Source organism: Panthera pardus, unplaced genomic scaffold (assembly GCF_024362965.1).
Source record: "Panthera pardus isolate Hobbes unplaced genomic scaffold, ASM2436296v1 HiC_scaffold_15, whole genome shotgun sequence".
Classification (NCBI taxonomy): Eukaryota; Metazoa; Chordata; class Mammalia; order Carnivora; family Felidae; genus Panthera; species Panthera pardus.
Window position 1 is genome coordinate 82,966,389 of NW_026526710.1, and position 16,588 is coordinate 82,982,976.

Below are 16,588 nucleotides of genomic sequence, written 5' to 3' on the forward strand. Positions count from 1 at the left end.
CACACATATACAGTCAATTAACTTATGACAGAGGCAAGAATATACAATGGGGAAAGGACAGTCCCTTCAATAAATGGTGCTGGGAAAATGGGACAGCCACACACAAGAAAGCAACTGGACCCTTCTCTTACACCACACACAAAAAGTAGTTCAAAATGGATTACAGACTCAAATATATGCCCAGAAATCATACAACCTCCTAGAATAAAACATAGGTAGTAAACCCCTTGACATAATCTTTGGTGATTTTTTTTTTTTTTTTTTTGGCTCTGACTCCAAAGGCAATGGCAACAAGGGCAAAAATAAACAAATGGAATTGTATCAAACTAAAACCTTCTGCACAGTAAAGTAACCATCAACAACATAAAAAAGCAAGCTATGGGTTAGGAGAAGCTATTTTCAAATCATGTATCTGATAAAGGGTTAATATACAAAATATATAAAGAGATCATACAACTCAATAACAAAAAACAAATAATCTGATTTTTTTACATGGGCAGAGGATCTGAATAGACACTTTTCCAAAGAAGACATACAAATGGCCAACATAAAAAGATGTCCAACGTCACTAATTATCAGGGAAATGCAAATCAAAACCACCATGGATAGCATCTCACATCTCCAAGACTTGCTATTATCCAAAAGATAAGAAATAAAAACAGTTGGTGTTGACAGGAATGTAAATTGGTTCAGCCACTCTGGCAAACAGTATGGAGGTTCCTCAAAAAAACTAAAAATAGAACTACCATATGATCTAGCTATTGCACCTCGGGGTATTTATTCAAAGAAAACAAAAACACTAATTTGAAAACATATACACCTCTATGTTCCTTGCAGCATTGATTATAATAGGCAAGAAATGGAAACAACCTAAGTGTCCATCAGTGAATGAATGGATAAAGAAGATTGTATATATGTGTGTGTGTATATGTGTATATATAATATTATAAAATTATGTATGTAATAAAGAAGATGAATTCAAATACTCACACACACACACACACACACACACACACACACACACACAGTGGAATACTACTCAGCCATAAAAAGAATGAGATCTTGCCATTTGTGATAACATGAATGGACCTTAAGGGCATTATCCTACGTGAAGTAAATCAGACACAGAAAGACAAATACTGTATGATTTCGCTTATGTGTGGATTCAAAAAAAACCACAATAAAATAAAACCCAACTCACAGAAGCAAAGGACAAATTAATGGTTGCCGGGGGTGGGGGGCGGATGGGGAGGGGATTTGGGGGGGTGACATTTGAGAAGGGGATCAAGAGGTATGAACTTCCAGTCATAAAATAAACGAGTCATAGGGATGTAATGTATACCACGGGGACAGTAGTCAATAATAATGTATTGCATATTATATAACTGTATATGGTGACAGGGAAACTAGTCTTATCATCATCATTTCCCAGTGTATACAAATATCAAATCATTATGTTGTACATCTGAAATTAACACAATGTTACATGGCAATGGTACCTCAGTAAAATAAAAGAGGAACTGTGACTCTGTTTCATAACTTTTCTGTCTGACAGCCTTTGCTGTGCTGAATTTAGACTATTTCGGGTCTACAGTGTAAATATAATAGAAAGACCACACAATGCTATCTGATCTAAACTCATTCAATCTTGTATTAATCAAATCAAGCCCTTCTTTCAACTTCAGCCTTTTATTCTTTCAGCTCTTACTGCAAAATTAAAATTCAGTCGTTGAGAAAATGATATAGATAAATAGATGTAAGCACTTACTTTTTTTTTCTTTCTTACCAAACCATGTATCAGAACTCTGATTACATAGAGAAGAAAATTTAGGAGCTGTCAATATGGCTAATACTCACACATGCATTCACATTTCAAATAAGAAGAAAAGCACCACACTGGATAATTAAAATAACATCGAGTCCATGACAATATTTTACCTAATAATATATTTCATTTAACATGCGTAGAAATCTTAGAACACTCAGTTTAAATCACTGCACTGCACTGCGTCCTTTCCATTGCCTTTGATGTCAATCGGCCTGGAGTCTAAGAAGAAGCTAGGAATTGGGCAGAATGTTCCTCAAACACTCTGAGCTCTCAGATGAAAGCTTCTGTTTAAGTACAAAGTATCATAATAATTGCAATATATTTAACAACACCACTCCCTTCCATGGCAGCACCTGACTACTGCACCTCTCTCATCGGGCATGTAGAGGGTGTGTTTCATAAAACCAGCTCAGAAAAAAAGATCGGCAAAAGAGGAAGATTTCACAAACATTGCATTATATGCCTGTGATTAGCAGAAAATGTCTCCACTAGAAAGGAAAGTTCAAAGCTCACAAAAGATAGTTGTTCCTAAATAGAGATTGGAAGGATTACTTTCCCCAAGAGATAGCATCCTGCATGTTTTTCTTCCTTAAGATTGAATAAAGTCCCTCCTAATGCTACTGGGCTGGGCACAGAGCAGATGTTACAGGTTTCTCCTTTGTTTATATTTTCCAGGGGTAAAGAACACTGAAGCATGTAGGCAGCTGGCTGTACTGTAAGGGAGAATTATTTTCTACGTGGAAAGCATTCTCAGTTTGAGTTTTAAAAAAATGTGGATTACACAGAAAGGGTATTCCTCTGCTCTGAAAACTCATTTAAAAATTACCAACTACAGTATTGTCTCTTTTTTTTTTAGCTTGAGTACTTGTATTTGTCTAAGTAGTACCAAAAAATACAGCCTCTTTTTCAAAAATGAAAGTGTTAATAATAGTGCTAATAAATTTTCACTGTATCTCCATCTCGGCCCGTTCAATTCTTCCTCGTTCTTCCCCACCCCCCGCCTAGGCTAATCATTATTCATTTTTCTGCAGGACATTTGATTTAAATCTTTAAGATTAAAAAAAATGTCCTATAAGATGAGAAAACGATATCATTTTATTACTATGAGCACTTTTCTATGTTTTCTCACTAAATTATCTGTGGGCTACCAAACTTCCCATCATGTGGCTTTTAACATTTTCAGGGATTCTGAACTCATCCCTCTTCTCAGAAGTGGGAGAGTATCAGTGAGGCCCCTTTGCCCTTCTCCAGGCCTCACCCTTGTCCCTGGTTTCTGCAGATCCCAGGACCAGACTCAGCCGACTCCTGTGTCATGTTGCCCACCCTCACAACCCTATGCGTGCTCGACTACTCCCTAGGTGATTCATCAGTGCCCTGTGGCCTGGGCACTGACACAGTATCCAAAAGTAGCCATAATCCATGAAATAAAAAGTGAGGACTAGTTCAATGTGTCACGAGATATAGGAAATACCCCCCCTGCCCTTTTTTTAAAGGAAAGACAGAGTGTGAAAGAGAGAGAGGGACAGAGGGAGAGAGAGAGCAAGAGAGAGAGAGAGAGGGAGAGAATCCCAAGCAGGCTCTGTTCAATCAGCACTGAGCCCAACGCGGGGCTCGATCTGAAGACCCTGGGATCATGACCTGAGCCAAGATCATGAGTCTGATGCTCAACAGACTGAGCCACCCGGGTGCCCCGGAAATACCCCTTTAAGAGTGTTTCCATGGCATCGTCCCTGGCTCTGCCCTCGTACACTGCATATCCACACATGACCTCTAGGTAGCCAGCTCCCATCCACCACCAGTCCAGAAGCAGAGCTACTAGGAACATAAGAGTCCCAAACTAAAAGGCTGTTTTTTTTAAAGCCGTATAGGAAGAAAAGTCAGAGACTCAGATATTAAGAAATAGAAACATTTCTATCTGTTTCTGTGTATGTGTCTATGTTTGCTTACAAGAAAAACTGGGCTGTGTGATTTGAAGCATTCTTATTAAAAAGGCATATATTTTTACACATGTGTACGTGTGTGTGTGTGTGTACCATGTATCAACGTGTACACAGACATATGTATATTCAGCCTTTTTAGCTTGGTTGATATGATTAATTCCTAAATGTGAGTACATTCTCAGTGTGTTGACTTCATGTTTCTGAGACTATAAATTAAGACTGAGATTCCAGATCGTAGTAAATTCATAACAATAATAAAGACCACCTGGCCTTCCCACTGCTATTTCTTCTTTGACGATTTTGATGACTTGCCATCAGGCATAACTATAACCCCCACAAGGAGGCCTAGACCCACATAAACAAGCTAACAAGGAAAAGTAACATCTTACAGGTACTGCTTTCGCACATTCACTCCCCAAAGCAGAGAAGGAGCAGTTGTAAATGAAAAATTCAGGGATACTTGTTCTCCCAATAAACGATGCCAATCCCTACTTTGTTCTTAAAGAACACATGATCAAATTAATAAAAACAATAGCTACTGATAGTTGAGATCTCGTATTTGAAGTGAAAAATCCACAAGGATGCATGGGTTGGCAGGCGGCCAGTGTTCAAACAATCCAAAAAACAGGTGGTCAGTATTGTCCCTATTTTATCAACTGAAATTTTGAGGCACCGAACATTAAGGATCATGTCCACAGTTTACAGCAGGCCAGAAATAAGAAAGCCAGGGCTGAGGCCCGATGGTGTCCCCAAACCAGTGTTCCTCACAGCTGTGCTGGGGTCCAGCTCTGCAAGTGACCTGGTGGGCGGGGCTCTCCCCTCCAATGCCTGGTCCATTTGGATGCCTTGGTGACTGCGGCAAGGCTTTCGACTTTTAAGTCATGACGTTGACTTCAGGAACTCTATGGCTTTAGTTTCGCCAAATCACCACTTAAAGCATCGTCCCCAGTCCAAATTAACCCAAATTAAACCGAAGCCTGCCTGACCCCCTATTCCCTAAACGCTGTCTAAATGATTACTAATCCCTGCCCCCTTCCTCTTTCATTAACTAATTGGCTTCCTCAATACTGGCTCTTTATGGAATGAGTAGCAGATTACTGTGCCACTCAGGCAATGGCCTTGGGCCACGGAACGTCAGAGTCTGCAGTCATGGAAGTTTTACAAGTCTCCCTTTTATGGTCCCACTGTTCCTTCATATGCCAAGTGTGCGCCTCCCCCTGCACTTAGTTTACTCTCCTTTATCTGAGTGGAAACAGAAGCCTCAGTCCATCCCATCCGTAACTCATCCTCAATTTCACGGAACCATCTCCTTTCGTTCCTTTCTGATCCAGTCCTTCATGGCAGTGAAATCCCCTTTTGTATACAGATAAAGTAAAAGGGGCTCTAAAGAAACAAGGCACAAAGAACATTGCTCAGGGAACACAGTGGCTTTTCAAAACCCTTGGAAAAGCAGACTGGGCTCCACCATTTATGTGATCTCCGCCAGAGCTAGAAATGTGGATAGCCTCGCTTAACGCTGATAAAGTGGACCCGACAACTTTCTACAACCTGAGTCTTAAGTCCTAGACACTATCCCCCTGATCTCCAATCCCAGGATGAAAATATAACGTACAAAAACCTAGACCTATCTTTAAGTCCTGGCTGTGCCCAAAACTATCCGTTAAGAAAAAAAATGTATTTCCATTCACAACTCAAGCACTAGTTAAAATAATCTCAGCGTCTGCAACTTTTTGGAGCACATCAAGCTAGTCTGATCGCCAGGGTGAAATACTCCTGCTTCCTGTGAAGGATCCAGTATCAACAAAGCACAATTAAAACCACAATATCTCTTAGTGATACTATAAAAACATTCCTAATGCTTGAGGTTGATACGTACAACGCTGTCAATACATGACCTATTCGACATAAACCATAATATCATAACGACAGTCATCGTTAATCTCATATTAATTATTTTTAAAATTGTAGCGCTTCACCTGAGCAGCAGAACCCTGCTCTTATGTTACCTGTGTAACATAGAATAGAAACCCCAACAAATTTTACGCATCTTCCAATGTCACCTATGCCTGTTACCGCCTCAGTAAAGCAACCCACACAAACTAAAAATATATGTAATCATATAGAAATAATGCGCTTCAGGTAAGTTTGAGTCATCTTTCCATTAAAAAAAAAAGGACTGTACTTCATCAAATGTCAAATCGCTTCAGCCTGACGCTGCAATTTAAAAAGGTGATAACCAATTTTTATTGTAATAAATGACAACTCATCATCAAGTGAGCCAGTCAACATCATAGACCCTTTTTTTTTTTTTTTTAATATTAGCAGGTGAAAAGGAAAATGGACCCAGGATGAATAATTATATAATGACGGATAATGTCTGCAGCAAATGAATATTTGGCTGCTAAGGGCCTCTGGCTTTCATCACAACTGTTAGGAATTTGCATTTCTAAAAAGGGATTAGACTGCTTTATGCTAAGATCCATTTGCCTTAAAAATTATAATTTTCAGAACAAAAGAATTTTTTATTCAAGCTCTCCAAAGATCATTTAGATGGATACATTTTACACTACAATTGTCTTTTCAAGTTTATAGGGATTCAATGTATACTGTAATTAGTTTCTTTATTACAAGTCACCTCTCAAATTACACATTTCAGCATAATGGAAGTCCATTTAATTAACTGTGCTCCTGATGATCATACAGACCCCTGAGTCACTACACTTCACCTCTAGTGGAGGCTAAATTTTAAGGAAAATTTATTTTCCGTTCAGGAAATTTCATTTCATTACAAAATGAAAAGAGAAAGCACGGTAGGTGTGATGTTGAATAGAACTAGAAAATTCTTTGAAAACCTATGAAGCCGTCTTACAAATGTTCTTATACTATGAGGACAGAAAACTAAGGAAGAGAAAAATAATTGTATGAAAAAACAAACAAACAAACAAACAAACAAACCCTTACTTACCAGGTGTGAAATTGTATCGAGCTGAAAACCCCATAGATTCCAGCTCTCCATCAGCGAAAAATTTAATCCATAGAAATCTTCCACTGGATTTTATTACAGGTGGGTTTTGTTGTCCACAAAAACGTCCAATTATTGGAGAAAATCCGAAAGGTCCATCTCGAACTTCAATGTGATCAAATTTGCACTCCCAAGACGGCTCAATAGAGTACTTTTCATCAAAGTAAAGTTCAATGCACTGTCTTGGGGCAGCTGAAAAAAAGGAAAGAGTATGTCTAGGAGGCCGTTTTTTAAGTCTTTAGTTTGATTTCTGTGACGCGACTTCCAATTTTATCTGTAGATCTTCTATCAAACTCTGAGTCTGACATCATGGGAGCACAAAGCAAGTCTGTCACACTTAGCCTTCTAAGGGAAAACGTTCCCGTAAGAATGTCTCAGGGATGCTCCTTAAAATTGATGATGTTGCACAAAACATTATTCAGACACAAAATGACCATTTAGATATCTAACACAGACCCGATGATCACCGTGCTTTTGTGAAAGACCACTACCATCGGGCTTAGTAAACAGAAAGACCTCTTTCTGTCCCTTTTCCCGTATTTGCCGAAGTATCCAGTTTTGAGGTCAAAAACCACTTAAGAATCGTTCAGCACAGAGTTATCCAAACATTCGAAAAGTCCCCGTGAGATGTATCGATTGCACCCAAGCGCACATACGAAGATATTAAGAGTAGTTTTTCTACAGCACAAACCTTACCACGGCACCCGCAGGTTTAAACTTATTCAGCAACTCTCTATCAGCTACAGGAAAAAGATCAATGCACTTGACATGCAGGACCTTTACGGGTCCTACACTTCACTCCTCCAGGATCTTCCCCTCCAGACACAGCCCAAGCTGAGGCCGCTTGAGGCACAGGTGTTTTCGAAGGCCTCATGCTCTTTCAGACTTTCAAGTATTTTGCCACTTTCTGGAGTATCGGTCTCCAATTTCGCCAACTCCCGTTTGTGTAGGAAACTCTTGCTTTAAAGAACCATCTCTCTAAATATACTCACGAAAGACAAAAATCTATTCACCTTCGTATTTCAGCACTCAGCACAGTACTTATCATTGAGGATTTCTCAAAAAAAAAAAAGAAAAAAGAAAAGAAAAAAGAAAAAAATACCTCTTTGGGGCAGAAGAGTAAACGAGCTTATCTCCATAACCGTTTTGATAGCTCTCTTAGGAAGAGCCTCAGAGGGCCAGTGGCTCTATAAACCTCTACATGAATGCATTTGCTAGCACCCTTCCATTCCTCCCTTGTCATGTCCAAAACAGCTCAAAATCCTGGCACTCCAGATTGATATTCAGCCAGGATACCCCAGAATGGCCATAACAGTTGTCGAAATATCCGCACATATTTATCCTAGTTAGTAAACAGCTGTTGCCTCGAGTCCTTTGAGTGTTTCCCTGCCATGTGGCCCTCTTCGGGGACCAACGCCCTCCAGAAACTTCAAAGTTAAGACCTGGCACAAGGAAGGCCTGATCCCCATGTGGTCGGTAATGATTCCAAACGACTGCTGTCCCCACCACACCAGTTCTTAAATATGTATTGAATATCACCCTTGATGGCTTTAAAATTAAAGCCTTGTGTGCATGGATGTCAAAAATTGATAGAGAACTGAGATACACGATGACTTGGAAATTAGAGACTTACAGAATAAAATATAACCCTGATGATCCCCGAGGATAAAACTGAAGCTCATTTGGTTAAAGGTCAATGCGTGTTATAAGACTCTTTTGGGGATTATTTTTAATCTCTAAAAATGTTTATGAGTCTTTGGACATTGAAAAGAGACATTTACTGCTCTTACCGGCAAAACCAGGGATGATTTTATCTACCAGTAACATATATTCACAAAGGGCAACAAATGTAGTTACTACCTAATGACAGATTTGATGAAGTTCCAGTGATGTTTTTTTAAATCTATGAATTGGAAAATATCCTAAGACATCACTTGGAAAACTATGTTTTTTTCCCTTCAAGGTTATTAGTTCAATAACAAAAAGGCAAAGGCTTAAGACACTGGACCCATATATGTATTAGCATTCAGTATAACATTTATACCTATTACCATCTTATAGAATGTGCCTGCTGGTTCATTTCCTCTTTGGCAAGGCAATATAAGTTTCCGAAGGAAATAAACGATTTCAGAATATAGGATATTTCTTTCTGATGTGAATAATGTACGGCTAGGGAACCTTAAAGCAAAGAGAGCAGCCCTGTGCTAACTTACTTAATAAAAATCTGTTGATCAACAAATATCCATCTATTTTTCGCTATTAAGAAATGCATGGTCATCGAACACGAATTCACTTACATTTCCTTCATTTTCATCGTCACTTAAGTTCCCTCCAACGTGGATGAACAAACCTCTCAATGTTCCATCAGGACACATACCAGCGTTATGGCTTTCCCTAGGCAGGACTACACGCGGACAGTTCACTTTCCTTTGGTCCATCGTGCAGACGTCAACCACACACGCTCATACACGAAATCCCACTAACTGAATTTTAGAAGGCAGTAAAATAACGTTTTAAAAAGAAGGATGTCATAGGGGCTCCTGAGTGGTTCAGTCAGTTAAGCGTCCAACTCTTGATATCAGCTCATGTCTTGAACTCAGAGTCCTGAGTTCAAGCCCTGCATTGGGCTCCACACACGGGGCATGGAGCCTACTTATAACCAAACAAACAAAGAGCACGTGGTTGTAGTTCAAGACAACGGCTTATGGTGCACGTAAGCCATTGGAAGCTAAGTCCAACTCCCTACACTTACATGTTCTTTCCCTTCAAATCTCTCAATTCACGGCTGCCTTTCTCTGTAACATCTTCTGCAAGTCATCTGGTATGTTAATCGGAAGTTCCTTTTCGAGAAGTCTTACCGTGTCATTGGGCGCGTTGAAAACTCTGGACGCTTTCACCTGAACATAGGTACAGAATATGGCCTCTGATTGGAGGGAATTCTAGGACAACCTGAGATCCATGCGAGGAGTCTTCCTCTCTGTGACTGGGACGCCACCTGTGTTTACCAGAACCTCACCTTACCTCCAGAAACTTAGCCAATCCTTTAGCCCTCTCTTGTACTTTCAAGGCACCTTTTCCTACAGAACAGGCTCTTCCTTTCAGAATTAAGTATGACAGTCTGCCCCCGCTGCAAGAAGACGGAGAGACGAAGAAAGTAACTGCCTTTCCACCTTGGGTCCATCAACACCACCCACACCCACACCTCCGTCCGCTGGGAGCCGGCCCCCACGCCTGCTAGGGCACCGAGTGCACACCTCCTCAAGTGTCTCCCTAACAGCGTCTCAGGGGCCTCATGCAATACATGTGTTCGCTTTTACCTCAGGTTTGTTGGCCGTCACAACTGGCACCTCGGCTTCTCCCTTCTTCCTGAAATGTCACCTGCACTAGGTACTGAGGCCTCTTTCGCCTCGTCTCCGGTCCATCTCCCTGGCTTGTCCTTCACCGCCTCCCTGTCATCCTTTCCTTTACTCTCCCATCCCCTACACGCTGTTTTTCAGAAGACTATTCCCTTATCTTCTTTCTGCTCTTTCCAGACCAGTGCTCTGGGGCCACTGGCATCCCAATGGAGAGCTATCGCAACGTAATGCTACCTGCGGCTCCAGCAAAGACCAACTGAGCCAGAGTTCTTGGGGGCAGACCCGGGCATCGGTATTTTCTGAAAGATTTAAAAAAGAAAAAAAAAAACCAGTGCTCCAAATGCTCTCTCTGGATCATTTCATTCATACTAAGAGCCTCAACCACAGTCTATATTTATGACCTCTAATCTATTTTCGGCAAAGAGCTCTCCAGTGAGCTGAAAACTCACATACCCAATGTCTTTATGAGGCATCTCCATAAACACCAAAATGGAGCCCATTAATTTTCCTTTAAACACTCCTTCTCCACCCGTATCCTTTACCTCCCTCTATATGTCTCCAAGCCAAACACTTTGGAATCGTCCTGGGATTTCCTATCTCCCATCCCTACCTCCAGCCGCTCACAACTCAGTTTCCTAAATACCTCTCATCTCTTCCTTTGGTGCCACAGCCAACGTCACTTGTGCGGGTCAGGCTTTTCCTGTGGCTTACGTGGGCTTTCACAATAGTTCCTGCTTGCTTCTTTTCCTTCAGTTACTTCCCCCAAAGGGCGGGTTCGTTCTCTACGTAATTTATTTCAGTGACATCCCACTGTCTAGAATGTAACGTTCAGATATCCATGGGTAGAGCCAATGGAGTGCCAAGTTCTCCTTCTCTGAGACCCTCTGCCTCCTGAGCCCCTCTTCACTGCCGCTCCCCTCACCCTACGCAGAAGCCCACGCGATTCTCCCTGTGGGTCCCAATCATACCACATCTCAGCACATCTGCACCTGCCATTCTGTACAGAGAATTCTCTCCTGGAAGTTTTACAAAACTGAGTGAAAACACCTGCTCCCCCTTGTAGCCTCGTCTTCTTTCTCCTATTCCGAACAAACACTGCTAGTTTGGGGGGGGAGGTGCCTTCAGATTTTTGACTGGAAGGGGCATGGTCCCCAGACCATATTATAAGTTCCACAGGCAAGAACCGTGGTTGTTTTGTTGAAGGCTCTCTACACTGTGCCTAGAAGAGTGGCTACTTCTTAGTAGTTGTTCAAAAAATATCTGTTAAATAAATGCATGGACGGAAAACCATGGCTAGGATAGAGTACTTCAAAAAGGGTGTAGAAATATAACCAATAGCCACGGGAGCTTCTATCCACTTCCCAACTGTAAGTTTTGTCCTTGCCATAACTAAGAATGAATGTGACTATGCGCATGAGATTGAAATGCGAGCAATGTTTTTTAATAGGCATGAAAGCACAATTAATACGCAAAACTTTCCCTCTGAATTAATCCTTTAAATGAGAGAAGTCATTGATTTTATTCTTTTTAACAATTCGAAGTTTTAAAATACTGATTCTTCAAAACACGAATTAGGTGAATTTAACCAAGACATTTAACCCCTCTGTGCCTGTTTCCTTGTCTATAAAATGAGGACCAAAAAAAAAAAAAAAAAAAACTTACTCCCTAGGATTAAATGTTTTACCCTATGATAAGGTCTTTGAAAATTTTACATACATATCTATGCATACATGCACATATACACATAATAGATAGGTAATACTAACTTGATAAAGGGAACAACTAAGTCTAACCCAGAATTTCCATATTTCAGTTTCCTTTTCTATCAATCATCTGAGAAATAAAACTGCCAGAGCCCACATTTCTCAGTTTTAGCCTTTATGATCAGAGCTGAGTCTCTTTCCTTCTTCGTGGAGTGCAGTGTATCTTTGCTAAAAGTTCAACCTCACGCACAAAAAGGAGAAGGGCAATATCCTTAGCTTAAAAGTTACAAAAAGATAAAAGAATCATTTCTAGATAGAAGTTCTTTTTTTTAATTTTTTTAACGTTTATTTATTTTTGAGACAGAGAGAGACAGAGCATGAACGGAGGAGGGTCAGAGAGAGGGAGACACAGAATCTGAAACAGGCTCCAGGCTCTGAGCTGTCAGCACAGAGCCCGACACGGGGCTCGAACTCATGACCTGAGCCGAAGTCGGCCGCTTAACCAACTGAGCCACCCAGGTGTCCCTCTAGATAGAAGTTCTTGAAAGCAGTTAAACAGAAAGCCTCTTCTCTGAAACATCTACCAAATGAACATGCCCCTCATTTAGAAGCAGATATTGAACATATACTGTCTTTTTCATTAAGGTAGACCAATCTGTCTGTGCCTGTGTGGGCGGGAAGGGTTGCAGGTTTGGGGCTATTAGGTATTCACACTTGTGATGTTGAAATCTTCATCACGAGATGAAATGATCATTTATTTTAGAAAGCTGTACTTAATCGAGTGGTGTCTACAAGGGTAATGGAAATTGGAAATGTTCGAAGAGAAATGAATCTCTTTTTCAGCACTATTTATCTTTTGAGTCAGGAAAGAGAATGATGAGAAGAAGCATCATAATTCGGAATCCTGACTTTGGCATTCAAGTATGATAATGTCACTTGTTAGCACAAATTAAGGCAACTATCATTCAGATTGTTTGGGACCATGATTATAGATTTATTTTTGACATAAATATGTATTTTTGTATTTTATTAACGAAACACTAACAACTGTACAGGTTATTCTACTAACTGTTGGCCAATGAAATACTAGTTTCAAAACCATTGTACGTTAGGCAATATTATGCCAACCTGTGCCTCCATTCCACTAATTTAGAATTCTGGATCAATTAAACCAACTGCAAAATTAACTGTTATTGATTTGCTTTTATTCGCCAGACTCTACTTATCTTAACCCATTACTAATAATTTCAATAATTAGCTTGATTCCACATTTTACAGTTTCTTGATTCTTGAAGAGATATTTATGTGCATGGTCTCGAAAACCAATCTTTGTGATGTCTTGGGGCATTCTGTCCGCCCAAAGCATAGAGATGGCCAGGTCTGGCTCAGAGCTCTCCCCAGCCCTGATTCTTTGCCCCTTACCTTCTATGATGTAGATGCACTCTCGGTCAGGGGGGTACTTGCTGGGGTAGTTGGGAGAGGTAAAAATACCTCCCTCTGCATGTTTTGTCCAAGTCCCACACTGCACTGACTTCTGAGTTTCTGAGGTGGTTTGCTTCTCTGTAAAAAATGAAAACAAGAGGCATCATCCAATTTTCTATAAGACTAAAAATAGAGAGGACATTCTTATAGTATCCATTAGTAAATTAATTTTGAAATGTTGTCTTAGTCAAAATCAATCAATTAGACACACTATAAAATGTTCAGATATTCTGGAATATTAAGAATATGAGAAAAATAGCGAAACATAAGTAATTAGAGGTCCTCCACTGCGTTTACCCCCAAAAACACACCTGTTCCTTTCTTGGTCGCCCCAGACAAATGGAAGATGATTAAACTTGCTACAACTGAAACAGAAAAGAAAAACGAGAAAGAGATCATATTAGTATACACTGAGATGATCATATTCGATAACCCCAGAAAGCTCAAATAATATCAAAGCATATTAAGTTTATTACTGCTCACTGTTCCAAGCTAACTCAGAACATGCCCCAACTGGTTACAAATGTACAAGTCAGGACAATTAGTGCCCAGAACTGACGCAAGTTAAGACTGGATGGGACCTGAGCTGCAAATGTGCTCCTCAAGACTTCGGAGGGAATGCTGTCATCTACTAATGCCACATTACAGTAGGATTTCGGGACCCGCATTGTGTCCAAACTGCCCTTCAAGAGTGGCTTTGCTAGCATCTCTGAAGGAAGAGCGTAAGCCAGGGGAAAGTCTGAAAAGGCAAACAAGGAGGACCAAGAGGGACCAGAACGCAGTGCCAGTGTTGTTGTATTTTAGAAAATAAATACTCAGGCGAATCTTATGGCAGGTGGGGGAGGGGCACAGGGGAAAACCGATGGATGTGAATTGGAGGCACTGGGCAGCAGGATAAACAGGTTTCTTATGAAAAGGTACTGTCCCATCCAGCAACCCCTGTCCTCAGCATTTTCTAAGCGAAGAAATTAATTCCTTCTAACCTTCACGTTGACTTCATATTTGGTATTACCCAGAAATAGATTCTTACTTTGAGAAAGGTGACTTCTAGAAGCATTTTATTGAGCCTCTTTTTCGGTTTTATTTACTGCAACAAGAGTCAATCTGCAAAGGACCATTTGAAACCTGAACTTCTGTTTTACTGGCACATCTTGACTGGCTCAATATTTTTGTAAAACCGGAAGCTAGAAAAGTCATCAAACAATCTGGTCCTCACAAGGTCTGCTTTTTCCTCTTCCACTTCATCGTTGTCATTTATTTTCTACCCAGTTGCCTAAAATCTCTAAGTTCCATTAGGTGTATAATCGCATCTCCACTTAAAGATGAATTGGGGGAAGGGAGAGTATCATTCACAGCGATTTCCTAAACCGAAGCACGCCGGCAGGGGCTTATAAATTTACGTTTTAAGATTATTCCAGGAAAAGCAGTAGGCCTTTTTATTAGTATTTGAGAAAGTACATCAATTTTATTACTTTGTGCTTCTGCCTGGTCATCTTTTAGAGTGAAACATTAGTTGTTGTCTGTTTAAACAGAAAAAAAATATATATATATATACATAGATCCTCTTATTTTAACTTGCCATGATTCTATGCACACGCAGACACGCAGGTGCACAGCCACCAATATCAGGCTGTACGCGCCCTGTGTCTCTACTTTGCTTTTCCTGTTGTGGTGGAATCACACGTTGGAGCAAGTACCATGCCTAACGCGTCCACAAAGCCGGGCTTCTAACTGCGTGGCACAGGATTCGCACCGGAATCCTTGCTTGTTAATAACAAATTCCCACCGCACGTTTTTCTTCTATCGCCGTTTGCTCCGTGCCTTCCGAGGCCATTTTCCCCTCCACTGCACGCGCTACCCCGAGAAGGCACCCCGAGAGGTCTTGGGGGCCACGGGAGTTGAGGCTGGCACTCGCCCTCCCCGCAAGCGCCGCGTTCAGGTGCACCGCGCACTACCTCCTGGAGTGGAAACGTGGGCCCGCGGAGCTCCAGAAGCCCCGGGAAGAGGGCGATTCCCTGCATCCCCCCCGGCTGGCAGCCCCGCGCGCCGCCCCCTTCCACCTGCGCCCGCACCCGGGCCCGCTCCCGGCCGCGCCCGCACGTGCTCGCCTCCGCCCCCGGGACGTCCCCGCAGACCCAAAGGCTGCTTTTCCTCCGCAGAGTCTGACACCCAGCGACCACCGGCCGCGCGCCGCCCCCACGCCCCGGCCGGCCGTGCCGCAAGCCAGAAAGTTTACAGGTGCCCGGACTGGCGGGGACTGCGGGGTCCGGCTGGAGTGCGGCGGTGAGGCTTCTCCCTGCGCGTTCGCCCACGAGGGAGGAGGAGGGCGGGAGGAGGGACGGCGAGTGGCCCCGCGCGGCGGCGGGAAAGGTACTCACTGTGAAACAAACTGCGTCCATAGATCATGTCTGTTCCTTACACCAGAGGCTCCGATCTCCACTAATTCCATTTAGAGACGGGAAGACTTCCAGTGGTCGGGAGAGGACGGAGTCGGGGGATTTTCAGTGTGCCAACCGAGAACCGAACGGAGTGGGGGGGGGAGAGGGGAGGGGAGAGAGATCCGAGCCCACACAGCAGCCAGATCCGAATTCCGGCGTCCTCCGCCCCTGGCTCGCGCTCGCGCTCGCTCGCTGTCTCACCGCCGCGAAGCCAGCATCCCCACCATGACGCTCGCATCACACCCGGGCGCCGGTCGCCACCATCAGCACCGCCGGCGGCAGCACCCTCCTCCTTTGCATCATCGCCGCCGCCGCAGCTGTCAGGAGGACGCGCGGGCAGTCGGCGCGCGGGCGGCGGCGGGCGCGGGGCGAGCCCCGGGGCGCCCGGGCCGGGACCGGGGCCGGGGCCGGGGCCGGGGCCGGGCGGCGGGCGCGGCGAGGCGGGGGCCAGTCCAGTCCGACGGCAGCGACGGGGCGGGCGGCGGCGGCGGCGGCTGGGGCTCGCTCAGTCCCCGGTTTCATACACCCCGAGCAGCAGGTCGGAGCAACCTCTCCGGGAGGATGTCCAGCGGCAGCCCTCCTCTCTCCAGCCCTTGGGGATCTTCCGCTGAGGCATTGAAGACAGGAGGAAGGGGTCCGTCATCGGCTCGCCGGGCTCCGCGCCACCTCTGCGATCTTGCGGAGAGCTGAGCGGGTGGGTGGGCGTCTGGGAGGAGGGCGTGAGGGTGGCGGAGGGGAGCGGGGGGGGGGGGGTGGCCGAGGGGGCGGGGAAGGGAGGGAGGGGGAAAGGAGCAGGAAGATGGCAGAGTTACCAAGTGG

General features: G+C 43.2%; 1 protein-coding gene across 10 annotated transcripts in view; it reads right to left on the reverse strand.

Annotated features, from left to right (window-relative positions):
• NETO1 (neuropilin and tolloid like 1) overlaps window positions 1-15,825 on the reverse strand; it is a 126,764-nt gene extending 110,939 nt beyond the window's left edge. For all 10 annotated transcript variants that reach the window (XR_008422317.1, XR_008422316.1, XM_053902832.1 and 7 more), the window contains exons 1-4: window positions 15,710-15,825; window positions 13,643-13,696; window positions 13,272-13,409; window positions 6,734-6,982 (exon numbers count right to left, since the gene is read on the reverse strand). Coding sequence is in view for 8 of the 10 variants with exons in the window: in XM_053902832.1 (XP_053758807.1) it covers window positions 6,734-6,982; window positions 13,272-13,409; window positions 13,643-13,696; window positions 15,710-15,737 (469 nt within the window). In the remaining 2 variants the exon portion in view is untranslated. The remainder of the gene's footprint in view (window positions 1-6,733; window positions 6,983-13,271; window positions 13,410-13,642; window positions 13,697-15,709) is intronic.
• Between the last annotated feature and the right edge of the window lie 763 nt (window positions 15,826-16,588).